General features: G+C 40.9%; 1 protein-coding gene across 6 annotated transcripts in view; it reads right to left on the bottom strand.

Moving 5' to 3' along the window:
- rnf220a (ring finger protein 220a) overlaps positions 1-20,580 on the bottom strand; it is a 174,076-nt gene that overhangs the window by 9,438 nt on the left and 144,058 nt on the right. For 3 of the 6 annotated variants that reach the window (XM_055032917.1, XM_055032919.1, XM_055032921.1), the window contains 6 exons: positions 19,305-19,347; positions 16,797-16,921; positions 15,222-15,351; positions 8,392-8,584; positions 7,925-7,980; positions 7,654-7,774 (listed from right to left, as the gene is read on the bottom strand). In XM_055032917.1, the coding sequence (XP_054888892.1) occupies positions 7,654-7,774; positions 7,925-7,980; positions 8,392-8,584; positions 15,222-15,351; positions 16,797-16,921; positions 19,305-19,347 (668 nt within the window). Of the gene's footprint in view, positions 1-7,653; positions 7,775-7,924; positions 7,981-8,391; positions 8,585-15,221; positions 15,352-16,796; positions 16,922-19,304; positions 19,348-19,515; positions 19,749-20,580 lie in introns of those variants that run through there. The other 3 variants (XM_055032920.1, XM_055032922.1, XM_055032923.1) reach the window with 2 other exon arrangements.

The raw sequence follows: 20,580 nt of genomic DNA, 5'->3' as shown, positions 1-20,580 counted from the left end.
TTTTTATTTTTCATTTTCACATGAACTTACTTGTTTTTACGTAACTCAAAAACAAAATGTCATGTAATCTGGAGAAAGCTTTAGCTGTGATTTGATGAAAACAGGACGCCACGTCTACATATAAATAAATAAAATACAAAAACCATTTATTTATCATAAACTTCAATGTGTATCTATATAAATTCGAACCCCCACTCCCTCAATTACATGCCATTTTTAAGCAACTTCTTAGATATTCCTTACTTTTCCATGTTTTTATGACCACATGTAGACTCCTTTCATTTAACTGAGGAATTTAAAAATAGTTGACAGACATCTCCAACATCTCTCATTTAATATCCGTAAGTCTGCTAGCTCTAGGAAAGTTTAACTTCCTTAGCATTTATGCTGAAACATCTCCACGTTTTTATGTTTGCATTTGCTCATGTCGCTTTGTGATCCTGCCTCTCTATTTCTGGATCTTCACATCCGTACTCTCATTCCTCTTGTTGTCCTTTACTCCATCCGTTTTCTCTTTCTTCCTGTCCGTGAGCAGCCCTCTGACTAATGTGCATCACCATATCAGAAAATGTGCATTTAACACTGTTCGGCAGCATATGAAGCAGCCATAACCGAATCAATACCGACCGCAAACTTTGATGATAATTCGGCACAGCGAGTTGCGGGCACATGAGCCGGCTGATGTTTATTACAGCCGTCCACTCGCTCGCCGCCGAGATGCAGCGGCGGTGTTTGTGTGTTACGAGGAGTGTGTGTATTTATGGTGATGTGGTCATTCTGCAGCCTGATAGCTTTGCTGATCTATGGTATTGATCTGGTGGGGGAAGGACAAGCAGAGAGAAGGAAGGGACAGTAAACGCAAGCAGTAAGTAGCTGTGTGTGTTTGTGGTGTGGAGGGGGTGCAAGATACGGCTCTATTTCCAACAAACGCAGCAAAGACAAGAGGAAAGTGAAAGACTTTCTCATTTGTCTGTCAAAGTTTAAAATCAAATAGCTTTAGCAAACTTATACTTTAATATATCAGCAATAAATAGTTGATATATTAGTCAGAGGAAGTGCTGGAATGACCGGTTTTGTCCAGATGCATGAGCATAGAATAATGTAACGGTTCCCCTCCCTCACCTGTTTCTCTACACTGCTGGTCAGCTGATTAAATAAAACAATCTACTAGCTCTTTTTCCTCACTCTTACAGATAAGGTAAACCTGACTGGTCAGAAATGTTTCTGCTTGCCATAAACACAGCCAGCCACACCTTGGGAACTTTAAAGAACCATTCACAGCTCTAATTAGTGTAACGCTGATTTAATATAGTATTGTCAGCATACTAACCGGCTGGCAAGTTGTTTTATATAAAAGCAATTGGCGCAGGCTTTTCACTTTTGTGACATCAACAAACTGTTGTAAATTTTTTTCAGGCTAACCATATCATAGCAATCACCAGCCACCTAAAAGGTATTTCAACAAAATACATTTTAAGAATGTGAACATTTCATAAATGAGGTGCCACTAAAAACCGCACAGTTAACTTGAGCTTACTTGGTTTATGACTAAAACCTGCAGAATCATTTGTTGCAGCCAAGTTGTTTTTAGTTGACTGTCAGTACAACAAGCCAACTAATAATAGACTGAGAAGTAGATCTTCATGAACATTTCCCACTGGTACCCATTTGACTCTGTTATAAGGATTTTCCACTAGTAACAGTTCTGTGGTACCGACCCCTTTTTCGCTGAAGTCCTTAATGCGCCAAGTCAGAATGAAAATGGGACGTCAGAAGACTGGACTTCTTTAGCGTCTTTGGTCTCACTGTCCACAGCCTTTCCTTGCTTTATTCTAGCTTTCATATCCTCCATTGTTGTATTGCGTTTGTGTCCCGTAAAGATCATGTCATGCCAGTTTTTAGGCTCCGGGGCCACCCAATTACATGAACACCCAACCCACTAGAGCTGTTGCTAGTAGAAAAGAATCTTAATGAGTTGCAAACCCCTCATATTAATAGCAAAGACTCATTCCACCAGACCAACTCATGCTGACATTGCCAATAAATATTGATTTGAGAGACCAAATTCACTTGGTTTAAGTTGTGTACTTCCCTATCAAGAGATCTTGTTGCATGACTTATCTTAAAACTCAAATATATTGAGTTTACACCTTTTTGCCATTGTATGGAATTGACCAAGAATGGCTTAGCTACTTTGGGTTCTTCCTGATAAATTTTCAGCAGGATGCGGAGGTCTTTGATGGTTGAACTGCTTCAACTCAGGGGGATCAGCAGTAAGTTCTAAGTACTTTCCTAAACATGTATGAAGAGCAGACCTGCGCCTCCCTGTAAAGCCATCATCATCCCGTGTCCATAAAGTCCCAGGTTGACGTGCCACCACTGTGCCCTATAAACTGACTTACCCTCTCTTCTTATTAGTGCTGAGCTTGTAAAAAGCCATTTAGCCTTGATTAGCCTGCCAGCTTATAAAAGAGCCACAGACCCCAGACAAAGCTGGACTGTAACTGTCCTTTAACGGTTCTATTAAGTCCCTCTGTGGCTCCGTCACCCACCGAACCCTATTTTTCATTTTCTAAAGAGACGCCATGAAAAAGATTTGGACAAAAAGTTGCTCATTTCCTCCTGACATTGATCACTTTTTCAGCGCGCTGTTTTTAAATCTCCCGTTATAAATATTTATTCAACACACAAAACAAATTGCTTTATGTTCCACCAGCGTAATAACATTAATCTTTTGGCCAGAATGTGAGCATCTAAATGAAAGCAGACAAAGAAATAAAACCAGAGGACTTTGCAGATAGAAGAAGTTTGGAAAAAACTAATACGACTTAATAGGGTAAAGCAAGAAGAAAATAATAAAGAACTTCAGGCTTTGTGGTAACCTCTCGCATGTGAAAATCCTTAAATCCTTTGTGTATTTCACTGACCTAAACCAGCTTAAGACAGTTGAGACTTTTAGCCAAAACAGAAAAACTCAGCCTGAAACTCACATTCATGAGCTGCTGAGGGTATAAAACGCTAGGAGATTGTTTTTGTCAGTTGGGAAAGTAATTTTTTAAATTGCTGAGGAGAATATCTTGTCATTCTGATCTGAACAGCATACATAGCACAAATTGCAAGGATGTACAATAAGTTATTTTATATGAACATACACGTAAACAGCTTATTGTTGTAGTAGGTTAGACTTTGGTTCTTTTTCAGAACCCAAGTTCTGATGAAAAACAATTTGATCTGCTTTGAGGCAGATCAGATTGTTTCAAACTTTTGAATTATTGTTCTGGTTGTGGATGAGAATAAGTTAGTTTAGGAAAGTAGCTACCTTCTTGTAACAATTTTATGACTACTGAAGGTCAAAGCACTTTCTGTAGTCAACTAAATGTTGTGCTTGTCTTTTGAGCCGTTGGGGTTCTGTGTCGCGTCAAAACATACACCTTAGAAAGTTATAAATGAAAACATCTTCTTGACACACTAAAACAACTGAAATTGTAACTCAGAAAAGGCTTCAGAAAAGTTTAGTTTTAGCCCAAGGTTAAATAGGTGTAGCGCCTACTTTTTCACTGAATACGTGTTCAGGAATAAAATGTTTTTCAGTGTGAAATTACATGAGAAAAAGGTGAATTTATTCCATAGGCTTTTGCACATTTTTACCATTCGAGCCAAATATTGTGAAAAGTTCCCTATCAGAAGCCTACAGTCCCTTCTCCATTGTTAAGTCTCACTCTAATAAGTTTTTTACATGGCTTCAGAAAATTTTTTTACGTGGTGTTGATCTGGTTAATCAAAAACATCCATAAAATACAAACATATTGGAGATCTTGTGAGAAAATGTGTATAACATTGAAAGGCTATAAACAGTTTTACCTTTTAGTCTCAGTAGATTTAACACTGCTAGTGCAGGCTTGCTTTGTGTGTGCTAAAGACTTTCTTTAACTACAAAACCTTAAAACATTGTCCTGCTTTGAACCGATGCATTACTTCAATCAGATTGCTTAAACTTTGGTTCAACTTTATTGCCGTCCCACAGCTAATTCGGCTTGGTGTCTTCCATCTGAAGTCCTCCTCATGGCAAAAAGGCAAGCCGGAAAGCCCAGCAGACAGAAAGATGGCTCTGCTTCTCCTCTATTTAGTGGCCTGTTCCCAGCATCTGCGACGTTATTTCTCATTTCATTAGTGCATGAGGGTGTGTGTGTGTGTGTGTGTGTGTGTGTGTGTGTGTGTATAGTGGGGGATCGCTACCATCCATCTCAATCAGCTCAATGTCTTCATCTGCTGTCTATCTACATTTTGGCCTCACTCTAACTTCTGTCTTGGCAGGAGAACATACATCGGATAAAATTTTACACAAATTAATTTGAATTCCTCTTCCGGTAAAACATTTTCGTCTTAAATAAATCTCCCAAGTATGTGCTGCTGCTGTAAATCCCTTTTGAGCATCATTCTGTGCTGCACCCTGTTAGCAGAGGCCTTAACTACACCAAGACACCATGATAAAACATTTAAGTCACTATTGATTTCCCCTGCCTCTTCCCGATGTGTGAGCAAGCGCAGCAAAAGTTAAGAGGTGGGGGGTTGAGGGGGGACCTTGTAAATAGCTGAAAGGAATTGAGACAGAGGACAGGAAGAGAGGAACGAGAAAAACAGGACAGAGACAGAATGGGACAGTGAAATAAAGCAAGGAAAAATGTAGAGACGACTGTGGCAGTCCGTGTGTGTCCCTGTGCGTGTGTGTGTAAGGGGGGTGGTGGGGCACGGGGTAGAAATCTAGCTTCATCACTTCCAAATTGAGGACAGATTCAATTATTTGCAGAAACCACATGGAAATCACTCCGCATTGTTCCAGCTGGAGCACCAAATTTGGCAGCAATCGCATTGGCGGCAATGGAGGGGCCATTTATCTTGGAGAGGAAAGAACATCTCAGGCGATGTACGTGTGCGTGTGTGTGTGCATCAGTGAGAGAGAGAGAACTCATTTATCTTGCAGGGGAATGAGCAGGGGAACGAGGACGCCCCGGGAGGCGACCAGATCATTACCCATCTGGGATCAGAGACAGAGAGAGATTTCACCAATGCTACCTTGTGGAAAGCCACACACACACCCACACACAATGTATCAATGTAACAAAAGGAGACAAATCTCATTTTCATTTGAGGATGGAAGGACACAGAAGCCCCACAAATACGTGCATTTATAGCAAGCGAGAGGAGGAGTGAGGCGGGGAATTGTTCCAGCCAGGCACCTGACTGCTTGTTCCAATGCAATCATTCAGTATCTAGCTGGCCTCACCCTAAATAGACGCTTAGATTAAAGCGTGTTCTGCTCCAGGTGACCGCTAAAAGTCTTCAGGAGAACATCGTGTGGCAAAGCACGGCAATGTTTGCTCCACAGAAATGACAGAAAACAAAGTCCAGGAGAATGGTGGGAACGGAAAAGTACTGGTCCATAATCCAGGTCTGGTCCTCTCAAACTTAAAAGAAAAGTTATTTTTTTTTTTTTATGTTTATAGTTTCACATAGTTTCTTAAGCACCCTGAGTAATTTAGAGTGTTATATACACCTGATCGTCAGGTACATTTGGTGCGATTCGCTTTCACACCGCACTGTGTAAAACCAATGAAATCCTTTGACTAACCTGTCGTTTCCTCCAGAACCACTGAAAGAAACAGCATAAAAACCTCCAAAACATGAGCACAACTTACTTCTTAATGAAATGTAACCAAAAATAGAGTAACATCAAATTTCTCCTGCAGAGCGCAAGACACGTGCTTTGTTTAGGTTTTATTATTATTAAAAACAGACACATATTTCTGATCTGAATAGTGATAATAGAGATATAACTTGTTTGTATGAAACACAGGACAAAGATTCATCAGGCGCACTCTCCATGTTTTACTTCTGATTAAGAAGAAAGAGACTCTTATCATCCACCACAAACTGTACATTAATGAATGTGAGTTCATACCACACATAGAGATGTGCAAGGGCAGAAACCTCTTAATTATGGTTGGTGTACGACCAGCCATCAGCTCATTGTGCTAACTGGATGTGCTAACAAGTCAATCTGATATTTCTCAACAAGCATCTACACAGACAAACTGAAACTACATTACTGGATGCTGCAGACATCTGTGTGCCTTAACTCGTCTCACTGGTCAGTACACAAATCTGCATCCTAGAGCATTAATCATCATCTGATTAATGGAATACCATGAAATCAGATGATGATGAGACCAGAGGTCTACAACCTGTGGCTCTAGAGCCGGTTCTGGCTCTTTGGAGCCTCCATAGTGGCATTTTAGTCAAAAATTATGCAGCACAAAATAGTTTTGGTTTTTTTTCTTCTTACATCAACTTTAATATCAACAGACTTGTAAGTTTTTCTTTTTGGTTTGGTTTAACATTTGCAAAGAATCTCTAATGAGACAAAACTCATTTACTTGGACTATTCTCACTTAACGTTTCTCTTCATGTCCCAGAAACATAGACCTTTCCATTCAATAAAATGCTTGTGTTTGCTTTGTTTTCCTCTATTGCAATTTCCAGTGTTAAACTAAACCAGCAAAAACAAAACAGTTTCACTTGGACCTTGGGAGTTAAACAAAATAACATGAATAAAACATATTTCATTCAAGTTTTTAACAGAGCAGGCGCTTTGTACAAGTCTTGTGTATCTGCGTATTGCAAAAGTTAGATTTTAAGGGATTTCTTAAGCGCATTAATAAACTGGTTTAACTATCTGTACTGAATATCACAATAGCTGCGCGTTCTGTGTAAGAACCAGGCATTAGATGGATGTCTACACCTAACAAACACTCACTCTTGTCTTGACAGTGGAGTTTCTAATCGATACACCTCGAGCGGCTCGGTTTGTCCACCAATTATCCAATCTGCTGATATTTATAATGGAGAATGTGCACACCCACAGTGCTGATTAATTCATTTAAATAATCTATTCTATTGAACTGTCGCCATGGTCGAAGGGGTGCATGTTAGTCAAAGCTGTGGAGACCATACGAGTGCTAGCAGCTTTGTGAAAATAATGTCTTGAAAAGGAAGTTTTACACCTTGAGCTCTTTTACATTTTTACAACCACAAATAATATTTTATTTAGGTTTCTGGTGACAGTACGTCTCTACAAGCTTTGCACATCTAGCAACTGATGTCTATGCCTGCTCTTCATAAAATATTGCAATTTAAATCAGATGAGAAGAGAAGCACTCTTCCAAGTGGTGCGACGACTCTCTACTGACCAGAGGACCTTACTTTACATGTTTTACAGTGTCCTGATTCACTTGAGACAAATTGCTAAGATGACTTCATATAGTATTCTGCAAATGTTGTAACTGGGCAAAATGTGGAAAGGTCAAGAGAAATGCATCCTTTTGCAACCAAGCAGGGAGGTTGATGAAAGAAAACTATCTGGATGCTGAGAAAACATGAGGCATAAACGTAAAAAGACTATTGAGCAATTCACAGAATCCTGGCTTTAAATTTTGACTCTTGCTATCTACACAACAGTGTAGACAGCAACAGTCTACACTGTAACAAACGTAACATGATAATGTTACATTTGTAACATTATCATGTTACAAACGTGATAATGTAACATGGAAACATTATCACGTTTCCATGTTTGATTATTAGACTGTCACCTACTTTTCGATCTCGCTGTTTTTACAGGTACGTGGAGCATTTGAGGAGGAGGAGGAGGAGGATGATGATGAAGGAGTGCTGGGGTCTGTCTTGCTGCTCTCCCCGTTGCTTGTTGAAGGCATCTCTGTGGTCACAAAAGAGGTAACAGTTACTTATGAACTCCTGTCTATCACAGTTGCCAGCCACAGAAATTCATTTCAATCTGCCCGGAACAATAATAATGTTTTTTGTTTTACTAAAAAAATTTAAAAAGCACAAGTAGTGCTTTACTTACCATCGTTTGCCCACTTGGAGAACTCGGGTGTTATTCTGTTGGAAGGCATCCCGCCGCTGCAACAAAGTAGCACAACCATCAGCACATATAACAGCCCAGGTGATCTTTCCATCGTGCAAAGTACAGCATTTCATCCACTAGCTATGCTTCCACCTAATTTTAAGCAAACTTTTGAAATGTTAGAAAAAAAAACCTGAGGAAAATGCAAACTCGGTAAGTTCGTCTACTGGCTTGGAGCAAATCAACAAAGAACCAAACAGCATAATTTCATAATTTTGTCAGATGTTATGCTACAATATAATGAACAAGATGTCAGGGCTGCAAAATAAAGATTAATCACACATAAAAAAAATTTAATTCAAATTTTACCGCTACCATTAACTGTCTCTAATACTTCGAAATGCCCATACATTTAAAAAAAAAAAAACCTTGAAAACACGACTAGCGTTTTGCTGAAGACGTCATACTTGAGCACAGCTCCTCGTAGCGCCTCCCTCTCCCGGGCTTCTCCTTGGTCCTCCCCGGCTCCAGAGCAGGGGATGATGTCGGCTTCAGTGTACTGGGCCTTCCCGTACTCCAACGTGTCGTCTCCGTCCACGTCGAGGTCAGCGTCACTGTCTGCCGCGCTCTCCTTGATACTGCATGTGGCGAATCCAGTTCCTGTGGAGAGAGTGAGCCATTTTCACACCAATACCTTAAGGGCGCATTCACATCAGCCCCGTTTAGTCCGCTTCCGTAGAACTCTAGTTTGTTTGCTGAGAAAGCCCAGTTCGTTTTGGGGAACTTTGACGTGGACCAAAAAAAAAACGATCTACAATTTCTTAATTGTCCCATGACTTGATATACCTTCAATTTCCAATAAGAAGTAGAACATATATTTTTACAAATGCAAATATGGAAAATCAAAATCTCAATGGTTTACAGTCTTAATACAATGTCTGCCCTTTTTTTTATCTTTTAATCGTTAAGGATTATTTTAAGGTCCCAACATAAACAACATATTGCTTGATGAAGCTGGAAACCACCTGACTTTCTGAGGCGGCTAAAGCTCATGTTAAACTCAACTTCTCTGCAAATCAACTTAAAGACTTTCAGAAACCCGGGTGACAAATGACAAAAAGAAGGAGATGAAGACTGACTCGTTACCCATCAATCTTTGAGAAGGAGAGGGGTGTGTAGGCGTGTGTGTGAATGGCACCTATATAAACCAAGTGATGAACGCTCAGACAAACCCTTACCGCTGCCTGACTGCTCCCTTCACCTCTACTTAACCAAGGAGTAGGCTCTGTGTGTTTGTGTGTCCGTCACTTACAGGTGTCTTTTCCATGTTTGTTTGAGACTGCCTGTCCCTCTGTCACTTAGGTCCTGCCTCTCCAAGGTGTGTGTGTGTGTGTTCACCTGTCACTTAAACTATGTCTATCTGCAGCACAAAAGTAGTTGGGGGTGTGTTTGTGTTCAAATGTGTATATTACTCAGACCCTTTACCATTTGGGCTGCATGCGTGTGTGTTGCGCCTGAAACCGTTGGTGTGTGTCAGCCAGTGACAGGCCTGACAGCCATCTTATTTACACCTATTCCAATTTCTACAAGCTTTCAGGTGGACTAGTGGGCTGCCTATGAGTGTCTGTGGGGGGAGTTGAGGGTAGAACCAGACGGAGCTGACACCCGTCCTGTTTAACCCGCCTGTGTGAGACCCAACACTAGACTTCCTGGAACAGTTGCTATCAGCGAACAACTGCATCTCACTCCACTGTGGGGTCTTTGTCAGAGAGCAGCACAGTCGACTGAGCTTTCCCGGAAGCTTTCTCTACAATCCAGCCGACGGATTGCCCTCACATTTCACTCAGGAATTTATAGAGGTAGGCAGATGAGCATAGACGAGGATAATGTATGGAATGTCCTAAAGATACCAAGATAAACAGAGTTTTTGATTCATTTTTGCTCTGAGGCGTCATACTGATACAGATGGTTACAACGCAAAGTAAAACTACAAGTTCCTTTAGCTGGGGAGACCATGCAATTGGAAAAAATGAAGCGGGTTAAAAAGCAAATTCAGTCAGCTTGATGTGCCCCTGACTTGAAGATGGAGTGAACGCCAAGTTGAGACCGAAAGAGGCCGTCAGAAAGAATTTGGCTGTATGGGAAATCCTTTTTCGAGTGGATGACAAAACAACAGTTTTTTGAAACCAGACCTGAAGATCTGATTAGCGCATGCCTCACACAGTATGTCAAGAGAAGCTGTCTGTATCAAGACGAAAGTGGCATGGTTTGGAAATGTTTTACTAAAGCAGAACCTAGCCCCCTCACTATCATAGATTTGGTCATAGTTTAATGATTGAGTTAGCATTTTTAAGTGCAGTTGCATTTCTTTTTCCTTTCTCACAGATCCATAAGACAAATCTCCACTTGGCCTCCTCCATTTTTATAGTGAGTATTGCAATGTGTTGCGTATCTTTCAGGTTTAATGTCCTAATTTAAGCCAACAGGTTGGAATTTGTCTAAATTAAGTTGACTGATAATGGTTCAGGGCTCTCGAGTAAAACCAATTTAGTGACTGATGAGATCATGTCACAAAATGTTGAAGTGACACCAGTGCGCCAGTCAATCAAGGGAAAAAAGAAGCAATCTCTGACAGGTCATCTTTCTGTATTCAGAATTTCTGTATTAGACCACCATCTCCAATGGCGGTCTAAGCCAATCAGAAATAGTGATTCTGCTTCAAATAAATACATTTTATTTCCTAGACTGATAATTAATCATTTACATGTTAGTGTTGCAAAGTGTGATGCACCTTAAAAAAAAGTAAGTTGCACCAGTGCCTGTGGTTTCTTAGAAAAAAAAGAAAAAGTAAATTCTGCCTTCAATGCTTCAAGACACAGCATCAATATAAACCACACAAAAAGAAATATCTGGGTCCCCTCGACATTTGTAACTGTCTTGTTAAATATGATTCAGCTCCGTAATTTAAGTATCTGGACTTCTACTGTAAACTGGATGCCTCCTGAGCCGACTGGGAGTGAATACACACACCATAAATGTGCGGCAGTGTGTTCACCGCCAGGGTTGGTGCGGCATGTTTGCTCTGAATGTGTGTGATCCCCCTGTTCTTCTTTCTGTTCCTCTAAGCAGTCTTGGCAGGCCAATCTAATCTGGCCAGGGAAAGGTCAGCCACACTCTAACTGCCTTTCACTCACATTATGTATCAACACCCCCACCCCTGTCTTTTCTTTTTTTCCTCTTCTTCTTTTTCTCGCCTCGTTTTCCACCTTTTCTTCCCTCCCGCACAATTACCTCAATTTTAAACTTCTCCAACATATGTGTTCTTTTGTTTGACTGTCCTCTACGGTGTTTAGCCCATCTTAATAAACGACTGGCTCGCCAAATCATCTGAATCAATACTTCCTCCACTCCCCGATCTGTCTCATTATCGAAGCCCCCTCCCTGCAATATCGCTGACTCTTTAACATGTTAACTACATATTTCCTCCTCTGTGTTGTGTAGTTCGCGGCAGCAATGAAAGAGAGCCTCAATTTACATGCATGTCAACACGACAAGACGACAAGCACAGATCTGAACGGGCGGGCACGATCAAAGGCCTCATCAGGCCGACCGGCAGCTCGCCTCAGCCAATCCAATGACCTTGGCAACATCTTGTTTCCATAGCAATTATCAGGACCCCCTAATAAGCTGAGAGGAGTAATGTCAAAGGTGATCACACTATCTCCCTGCCATTTACAGGTCACACAGAGAGAGAGAGAGAGAGAGAGAGAGAGAGAGTGTGAGGGGGGAGAGAGGAAGCCAGACACAAAGACATGAGACGGTCATCTTTGAAGTTCATGTACAAAGCAGAGATTTGTCCTCTCCTCAATCCTTCTGGTCCATCTGAACCGGCAGTAATCCCCCTCCTCTCTTCCAGGGTGCCTCGGGACGGCCTGGTATCGCACTTTGAGATCTGTCTGCTGCTGCTTACCTTTCAAAAACATTTTTTTTGGTTCACATTTTTAGCCATTTTCGACCCAGTAATGTCTGTTAAAAAGGCGAAGAAACAAAACAGGCTCTATGTCGAACTAATTACCTTATTCATTCCTCATCCTTACTGTGTTATTAATTTGCAGAATCATTTTAGAACTGGTACAAGTCGTTGGCTGAGGTAATCTGAGTCTTTGGTCATAAAATATCTTTAAAAGCCATCATGGTTTCGAAGCCTCTCTTACATAAATCATGTTGCTATAACTCAAAAATATCATGCTGATTTAAAGAGTATTGGAGGCGGACACATTTAAAGAGACCCAACATAGATATTAAAAGTTATTAGTTGGCATGAACAAAGGGTTCTACATGTAACTCTAAACTTCTGTTCAGTTTTGCTTTGGCTCATGTTTCTGTTTTCTATGTACTAATGCATGTGCCAGAATGTACCGAACCGTGACAAAATAAAACAACAAGTTTTTATTCCAAATCATGACTTGAAATTGTAAAATAAATGTCTATTTTTGCATTGTAGTCTTATTCTATGAACTACTGACAACATGTCTCTGAAATTCCAAGCAGAAATTTTGTATTTATTTACAGAAAATGAGAAATGGTCAAAATAACAAAAAAAAAAGATGCAGTGCTTTCAGATCTCAAATAATGCACAGGAAGCCAGTTAATATTCATTTAGAAACAACAATACTAATGGTTTAACTCAGGAAGAGTTCAGAAATCAATATGTGGTGGAATAGCCAGGAGGTTTTCAGTGGAGTTCAGTGCAGTGGTCTCTGTTTTTTTCCAGAGCTGTATATATGTTAATAGTGTGGAAATTATAGAACAAATCTTCCTTTACACAAAAAATTATCATTTTTATTCAGATTGAACTGAATTGATACGAAAAAAACAAAAAAGACTTCATCGTTCCAATCATAACTTCACTTGCATTTTGCACCAACACAAACTTTGTAAAGTGACCAGCAGTATGAGGGAAAGTTAGGAAGTGAAATATGTCCACTTTGCAGCTTGCAGAGACAGACCACCAGACAGATCAAGACAACTCTCTATCTGAGCTATACGGGTTCTTTCAACCCACCTAAGCCGGTGTGAGACACAGGGAAGTCTACACTCACAGACACTTGAATCATAAACTGATCTTGTTCGATTTTTCACCCCCCTCACGTCTTTCTTCCCCGGCCTCTCAAAGGGAGGGAAGGATGGTGGCACTTCACAGAGGAATTGTCTCTCTCTTCATCTTGCCAGCTGAGAAGAACCCCCCACCCCAACGTCTCTATATCCGTTTAGCCGGTCGTGAGCTCCAGAGAGCCCACTAGATGCAGCTGTGGGTGTCAGAACCACTGAGCAGCTTTCAAGACAAAATCCACCTTCTGAGCTTTCTGTCAAGATGGAAGAGCGTATGTGTGTGTGTATCTCCGTGTTTCAAGTCGCTCTCCCCAGGCCACCTCGGTTATCTGCGTCACATCACAAGGTTCCCTATTAGAGCACGACAGAAGGTTCCGGGGCTGTGGCTGCGAACTTTAAACAACGTGAGAGGCAGACGGACGGATGGAGGGAGCGCCCGGGAGACGGCTGAAGAGGGGCTCCATCCGCCTCCCCGCCCCCTAAGTGCCTCACTTTGTGGTGTTTTAGTTGAGACTTTAGCATTGATCTGTCTTGTCTCCACTTGGCAAGCAGAGTGGAGGAAGGGAGGCAGGTGAGGCCCCAGCATGTGTGTTTAACAACAGATCGAACACAGAGAGGGACACATGAAAGCGGAGATGAGGAGCCTGCAGCTCCGTCTGCCTCGCATCACCGCGGTTTGCTTCAAACCGACCATCTATCCCCTCCCCCCGACTTAAAGAGATACAATGAAGATAAAATATGGGATCATTTTTGTTTAAATCAGGATGAAGGCAGTTCATGGATCCAGTTAACGGAGCAAAGATTTGTCTCGAGACATTTTTGGACTCGTTAAAAACAGACCTTGTCGGGTACATTATGATTTCAGATGTTATTTTTGGGCACCTAAAACAAGCTTGAATTCATGGAAGTCCTTATTAAAGAAAGACAAACAAGGGGCAGAAAGTAAAATGATGGATGCCCATCACTTGAAGCATTTTTGAACTACAGCTTGCAACATACGAGCAAGGTGCTTATCAGACAACTCAAGTTATCTGGTTACCAGATACCAGAAACCCCAACTTACTACATACTAACTAACTCTATTTGTGCCACTCTTAAAGGGCAGAAAAGCAAAAATAATGTATAAATTCTGTTCTGAAAGCATTAAGAACTATTCTTGAGTTACTGAGTTTCATAGATATTTGGGATACAAAATACTATTTTACGAATGTTTGCTTGACAAGTTTATCAAAATAATCTTAGATCAGACCTATATCCTCCGTTTAGGTTCTTAGTGGTTCTTCTCTCAGCCGAGCGGTTTTGGGATCTGAATCTGTGAATTTGATTTCATGTGGCATTTTTAAAAAATTCTGATGTCTTACAAACCAAAAAAAAAAAAAGTTTAAAGAAGCTCAAGTGTAATTGGTTCTCATATAAAAACAGACAACCCTTTCTGGCATAAAGCAAAACTAATCTAAAGACGATAAAGTATTTATGAAACTTACAGAAGCTAACAAAAGTAGGGGATCATATTGAGCTAAGAGCTTGCACACAAGGTGTGTTGTGTCCCTGAGCCGCTGCTGCTGTGCTCCCCAATGACCAGCTCTCCTATCCGGCTCTATAATTGCATTTCTGGGCACACACACGAAGTGGTGACCAGCGGGTCAATTGCCCAGCTAAATGTGTTTTCCTTCCCTCCGCACAGAGGGTTGCGCGGGGTTCAGCCAAGCTGAGCTGGGCTGACCCCAGAACTGCCCGCGCTGCCGCTAGACCACAGGTACCATTACGGCTCGCCGGTCACATTGGACGCCGGTTTCGGAGAGCTAACGCTGCTCACATTGGACAGCGGAGCGCTGAATGATGGATGAGCAGGGAAACAAAAGAGGAGACAGACGGACGAGAGAGAAGAGGAGAGAACAAACTGCTGGAACTGAGTGTGGCACCCGATTTCAGAGGTCAGTCAGTCAGCCGACCAGTCACCTACACCGTCAGAAAGCCCACACACACACACACCCACACCACACCCACACACACACACACACACACACACACACACACACACACACACACACACACACACACACACACACACACACACACACACACACACACACACACACACACACGCCTCTTCCAGGCAGTAACACGCTGTCTGGAATTGGTGGGAAAAGCCACCAACAAAGAATCACATCAGATGTGTCTGTACCTCTGAAGCCTCCCTCCAGTAAGGCCGTAGCTCTGATCCTTTTCTGCCCCGCCCATTCGTACTCATCGAAGCCCCGCCCGTTCTCGCCGTCCATGTCTGCGGAGTCTTCGTCGGCCAGAGCCCCTTCGCGCTGGCCCACAAAAAACAAACAAATAAGGACTAATTTAAAAGAGGACATAATGATTCAAAGAAAACTGGCTAAACGTGAATTTATTTTCTCTCCGCACTCTTTCGGGGTTAAGGATTGAATTCGGTGACAGACCAGACGTCCATACAAACTTTACCAGTACTTCAGAACTGAAACCCAAAACATATTGCTGCCTTGTTTATTTTTTTTAAGTACTAATAAGTCATACTTGAAATTCACAAAGCTTTTACTGTTGTATTTTATAGACATGAATCTGCTGCAAACATTCAACAAAGACGTTTACCTGCATGCATTTAAACTACATGAATTTAGTTCATTCAATTTACTTCAAATGAAAGATTTCACGGAAAATATTTCTTTAAAATGTTTTGAGATAGAATGCTTTGCAAAAGTGTTCACACTCCTTCACACTGTGACAGGTTCCTACCACAAAATTCACTGTGTTGTATTAAGTGACAGACCAACAATAGTAGTAAAAAAAACCCGGTGAAATGGAAGAACAATGATTTAAGGTTTGGGCAATTTTTTTTCTAAATAAAGTGTAAAAGTATTAAAATAAAAAACAGCCAATTCATATGCCAATTCATGAAAGAACACCATATTGAGAGATGTAATTAAGCCAAAACTACAAAAATATACTTTTATCCTAAAATACGTCCTACCCAGAACTCTTCAAGTAGCATAGTTGCAACTTTGTGTGGGACAAGTTCAGCAAAAAAATCTCTCATTAAGTGCATTTTGCTGTCAAAATATTAATCAGCTAATCCAAAAAATAGTCAACAGATCAGCCTTATACTGTACTGATAAGTTGAGGCAAAAGACATTTCACTCTCTCAATGTCGAATATGTGACAAAAAAAAACAAACTTAAATTGGAATGAATACTTTTGCAAGGCTGTGTACGCTAGAATCCTTTCACTGTTGCAACAAATTTCACGGATGGCAAATGAAAAACAAAATCATGCTGGGAGATTTTAGTATCTCTGGTTGGTTTGACGGATGGCAATCAGTGACATGAGATAGAGAAGAAGTTCATTAGTAGCAATGATTTATCTCAACATCTACTCTAGAAGAGGCGACAGCTGGTAAGTAAGTTACCAAAGAGAGAGCGTGACGTTTAGCTGGGACAGGTAGCGAGGGCTACATCTAAAACCGTGTCACATGGGATAACCTGCAGATGAGAGCCGACTCGTTTAAAACACCGGTTCGCAGAAACAGACTGCATGAGTCCGGTGTGAATATTCCCCCTTTTGCGCTCAAGTCATTCGCAGCTGATCCGATATGATTTGTTTGTACAGTACAGCATGGATGAGACTGGTCAGAATCTACAGGAAGTAGAGAGGTGAGTGGGAAAAGAGGGGAAGACATAGGCCGTCCAGGTGGGGGCGGTAGGCAGGGCAGGGGGTCCAGGGGCCGGGATTGTACTACCTGGATCAGGCATTGTTCCACATGTCTACTCATCTCCTCCTCGCTCCCAGCCAATGGGGCGCTGCACAGCGGACATACCTGCCCCCCCTCCTCAGGCTTCCTCCTCTTCATCTTGCCTATACGAGCTGGAGCAGAGGGACAAGGAAAGAGAGGGGGTAAAAAAAACAAACAACAAATAAATTTACTTATCTTGTAATCTCTGCACTGAGTGCTTCACAAATCATTAGGGCTGCAAGTAATGATTAATATTAGATATCAAATAATCTACTGATCATTCTGACGATTAAGAAATCATTCTGGCTATTAATTAATTATTTGAACAACTAATCGATTATTCTGACAATTAACTGATTAATCACATACGAAAATTTGGCAAATTCTGCAAATTTTTATTTAAGCCATCTGCATAGATTAGAAATATATCAAAAGATACAAATAAATTATTCAGTTCCTTTTTAAGAAAAAACAATCATTTTCCTGCCTAAATGCAATAATACATTACTTTAGCCAATACAGGGTAGGGTTAATCAATTATTTCTTTGATTAATTGGATATCAAAAGGCGCTTAGAAGATTTTTTTTTTTTTTTACTGTAGTGAACTAAGATTTTAAGCTGTTTGGCAAGGACATATTTACAGAATGTATTTTTTTTAAAATCTTGAATTAAAGCTGTATACATTTTCTGTACAGTTTTTTAAGTCGTGTACTCCAGTCATCAATTTATCGATCACTAAATCAGTTGACAACCATCTCGATAACTGATTAATTCCCTCTAATGTCGTTGATTAAAGATGGCTGATCTGCCCAAACTTGCCACCTTCTGGAACATCTTCAGAGAGAAACAGCTGGAAGGGACGCCCTCAATTCCTTTCCACTCTTCTCTACATCAGTGCCTTTGCTCGATTCCTTTTTTTTGTTTCTCTGTCATGGCATCCCCCCCCCCCCCCCACAACACCCACCCAAGCCTCAGCCTCCACCCCCATCCACCCACACATTTAATTAGAAATTTAACAGGGCCGAACAGCCGTGATTGAACCCTGAGTCTCTGTCGTTTTTTCTTAACTGCAAATGGCGCGCGGGGACATTAATTTTTAGCTGGCTGGGAAAAGCAAAGGAGGCCAAGAGGGATCGTAGCAACTGACAGAGGGAGGAGGAGAAGAAGCAGAAGAAGAGGAGGAGGACGTAAGGCAGCATGCCATAACTGCGGGGCACGAGTGTGGAGGGAGCGAAAGAAGAAGGGGCTTCCATGCCATTTCTCTTCCTGACATTAATCAAGAGAAGCACTGTTTAAAGAGGAGAGGAAAAGGCTGCTAATTACGTGCAGCTCAAACCTTTAAGTCCCCACACGGAGAGAACTTCTCAAAATGCCAGATTTAAAAAGTGCCTTGTAAAACAACTGTGATCAACAAACACAACCTAGGACTTAATGTGAAGTTCAATATTTACAAAAAAATTTAAAAAATGCAGTTGTTTAAAAATCTGGAAAGTGTGATGTACATTTATATTCGCCGTCACTGATGCGAACCTGTTTTGTCTGTTCACAGCATTTTCTACCAGACTTTCAGCATGTTTCCCTTTCGGCGCTTCATAATAGCTCCATTTCAAATCAGCCTGGATGGAGACCATCTGTGAACGTCACATGTCAAAGTTGTTGCACCACAGATTTCCAACTGGGTTGAGGTACGGACATTGACTAGGCCATTCAGAACAACACAAGCAGATGTCATTTAAAACATCACACTGTAGCTCAGGCTGTATGCCGAGGGTTGTTTTCCTGCTCTATCCCCCTGACAATTTGCAATTGGGACTATTTCTTTCTTTCAACAAAGGCCAGGTTGTGTTCAAAAGCTTTTGAACATTCCAAACCCTCCTTTAAATGTTTTTATCTTCCACTTTCTGCTCTCTTCCTGGGTCTCAATAATGTTCTCTCCTTGACGTTCTCTAAAGGGTTTTCAAAAACAGGTGTATTTTATAAAGATTAAATCACGCAAAGCCAGACTTTGTGAAGAAATTAGTAGGAAATAAGCTGCAATGGTTATTATTCGGCTACATCAGAGTAAAGGATGAGGCAGGCCACACTTTTCAGATTTTTTGTAATAAAAAAAATCGATTTATTTCTGTTTAATAATTATATGTTACTTGTACACTAGTTTATCTCATACAATTCCACTGCAACGCACTTCACAAAAAGACTCACGCTGAAATTTAAGTTGTGGTTTCTATATAAAACCCCTACACTGAAAGTGCATGTTTCCCCCCCCAAGTAGTTTAAACATAAATAGAGCAAATTTAATATCATAATGCATTTTTTCTGGTCTGGTAAAGAGGCCATTTATTCTCAATTCTATTCAACGTAGCATTTAGCTTACGTATTAAAACTCTTGCGGCTTTACAAGCACATATACTTTTCAGAATCCTTTATTAATTTCGAAGTTCAGAGCAACTCTTGTTCTCAAACCTATTGTCAAATCAAACGACAGAATGAGGCGAACCGGTGATGTGTACATACCATTCAATCTCGTTTGCCTGTTTGCCCGAACTCGTAAAAATGTCTGCAAGCAAAAGAAGAAAGGAGAGAGAGGAAATACTCATTAGACGTTCATTAGACAGCGGGCAGTGTTCACAAGGGCACATCGCGCTGTTCTGAGCGGGATTGTTTTGGATACTTTCTGGGGGGGGAGATGCGCTTATCGAGGCAGACGGTAAACAGTTCCACCTACTTCTCTCTTGTTTTCCACCTCCTCCATGACTCTCCTGTCAACAGCGGGCCTAAAACTCGCTGCTGCGCGGAGTTCAGTTCGGGCGCCGGATATTCTACATCCCAAAAAACTCAACGCTGGGACTACAAATCCACCCGGATGGAGAAGGATTGAAAGTGGCGCCCGAGTCGGCATAAAGCTCTCACTTCGGGCGCCATGTTGGCTTGTTCTTATCACGTGACCGTTGGGGAAACGGAAGTGTGCAAGACGTTGGTTGTTATTTCGCCTATTGGGCACTAGGGGGAAGCAGCGGGTTTTATACCAAACCTCCAGGAGGCAATTCTGATGATTTACATAGAGATTATTGTGGCTATTGCTACTTTTAACGTTATTTATTTGATTTATTGACTTAATTAAGAATGTCTCACAATAATAAAATAGGTCTATACTATTAATCTGGATTACTTTATAGAGCTTTTCTCTTATGTTTTGGGTAGTGTCACTATTTTTATTTCAAATGCTCTCAAATTTAAAAGTCGAACTTACCTTCAACTATTACAGTTTGTAATTGTTTGAAATGCAAGAGTTTAATATTTGCTAAATGTTTTAAATAAAGCATCAAAAGTACAAAGTCAGGTTGCAGAAAGATTCGCCAAATCTTATTTTATTCATGCTACAATTGCAAATTGGATGAATTTCCACAAATTTTACCACTGTGAAGTAGCAAGGAGGTGGTATATTGTTTTATTTTATTGCTATTTTCTTTTGCTATTTATTATTGCTATTTCTTTTTTTTTTTTTAGCTAAAACAGAAAAGTATACAAGCTACCAGCGTTTGAGGATATCGAGACTGATTTTTCCCCCCTTAAACAGTTAAAACTTTGTGACACCAGACAATGAACATCAATTTTCAAGTCTTCCCAATTTGATTTGGGTCTAGACTTTGATTAGGCCATATAGTGTTCATTCAGCAAGGAATTTATTCTTGGCAGTCGTCAACACACACCAGATTTCCAGAGTGCAGGACCACTAGCTTTGGTCTCTGGAGATACTCTCATCTGAGCTATGGATCTCCTGCAGAGTTTT

The sequence above is a fragment of the Poeciliopsis prolifica genome, unplaced genomic scaffold (assembly GCF_027474105.1).
Source record: "Poeciliopsis prolifica strain line A6 unplaced genomic scaffold, Auburn_PproV2 SCAFFOLD008, whole genome shotgun sequence".
Lineage (NCBI taxonomy): Eukaryota > Metazoa > Chordata > Actinopteri > Cyprinodontiformes > Poeciliidae > Poeciliopsis > Poeciliopsis prolifica.
This window is presented reverse-complemented; position numbering and strand designations above follow the sequence as displayed.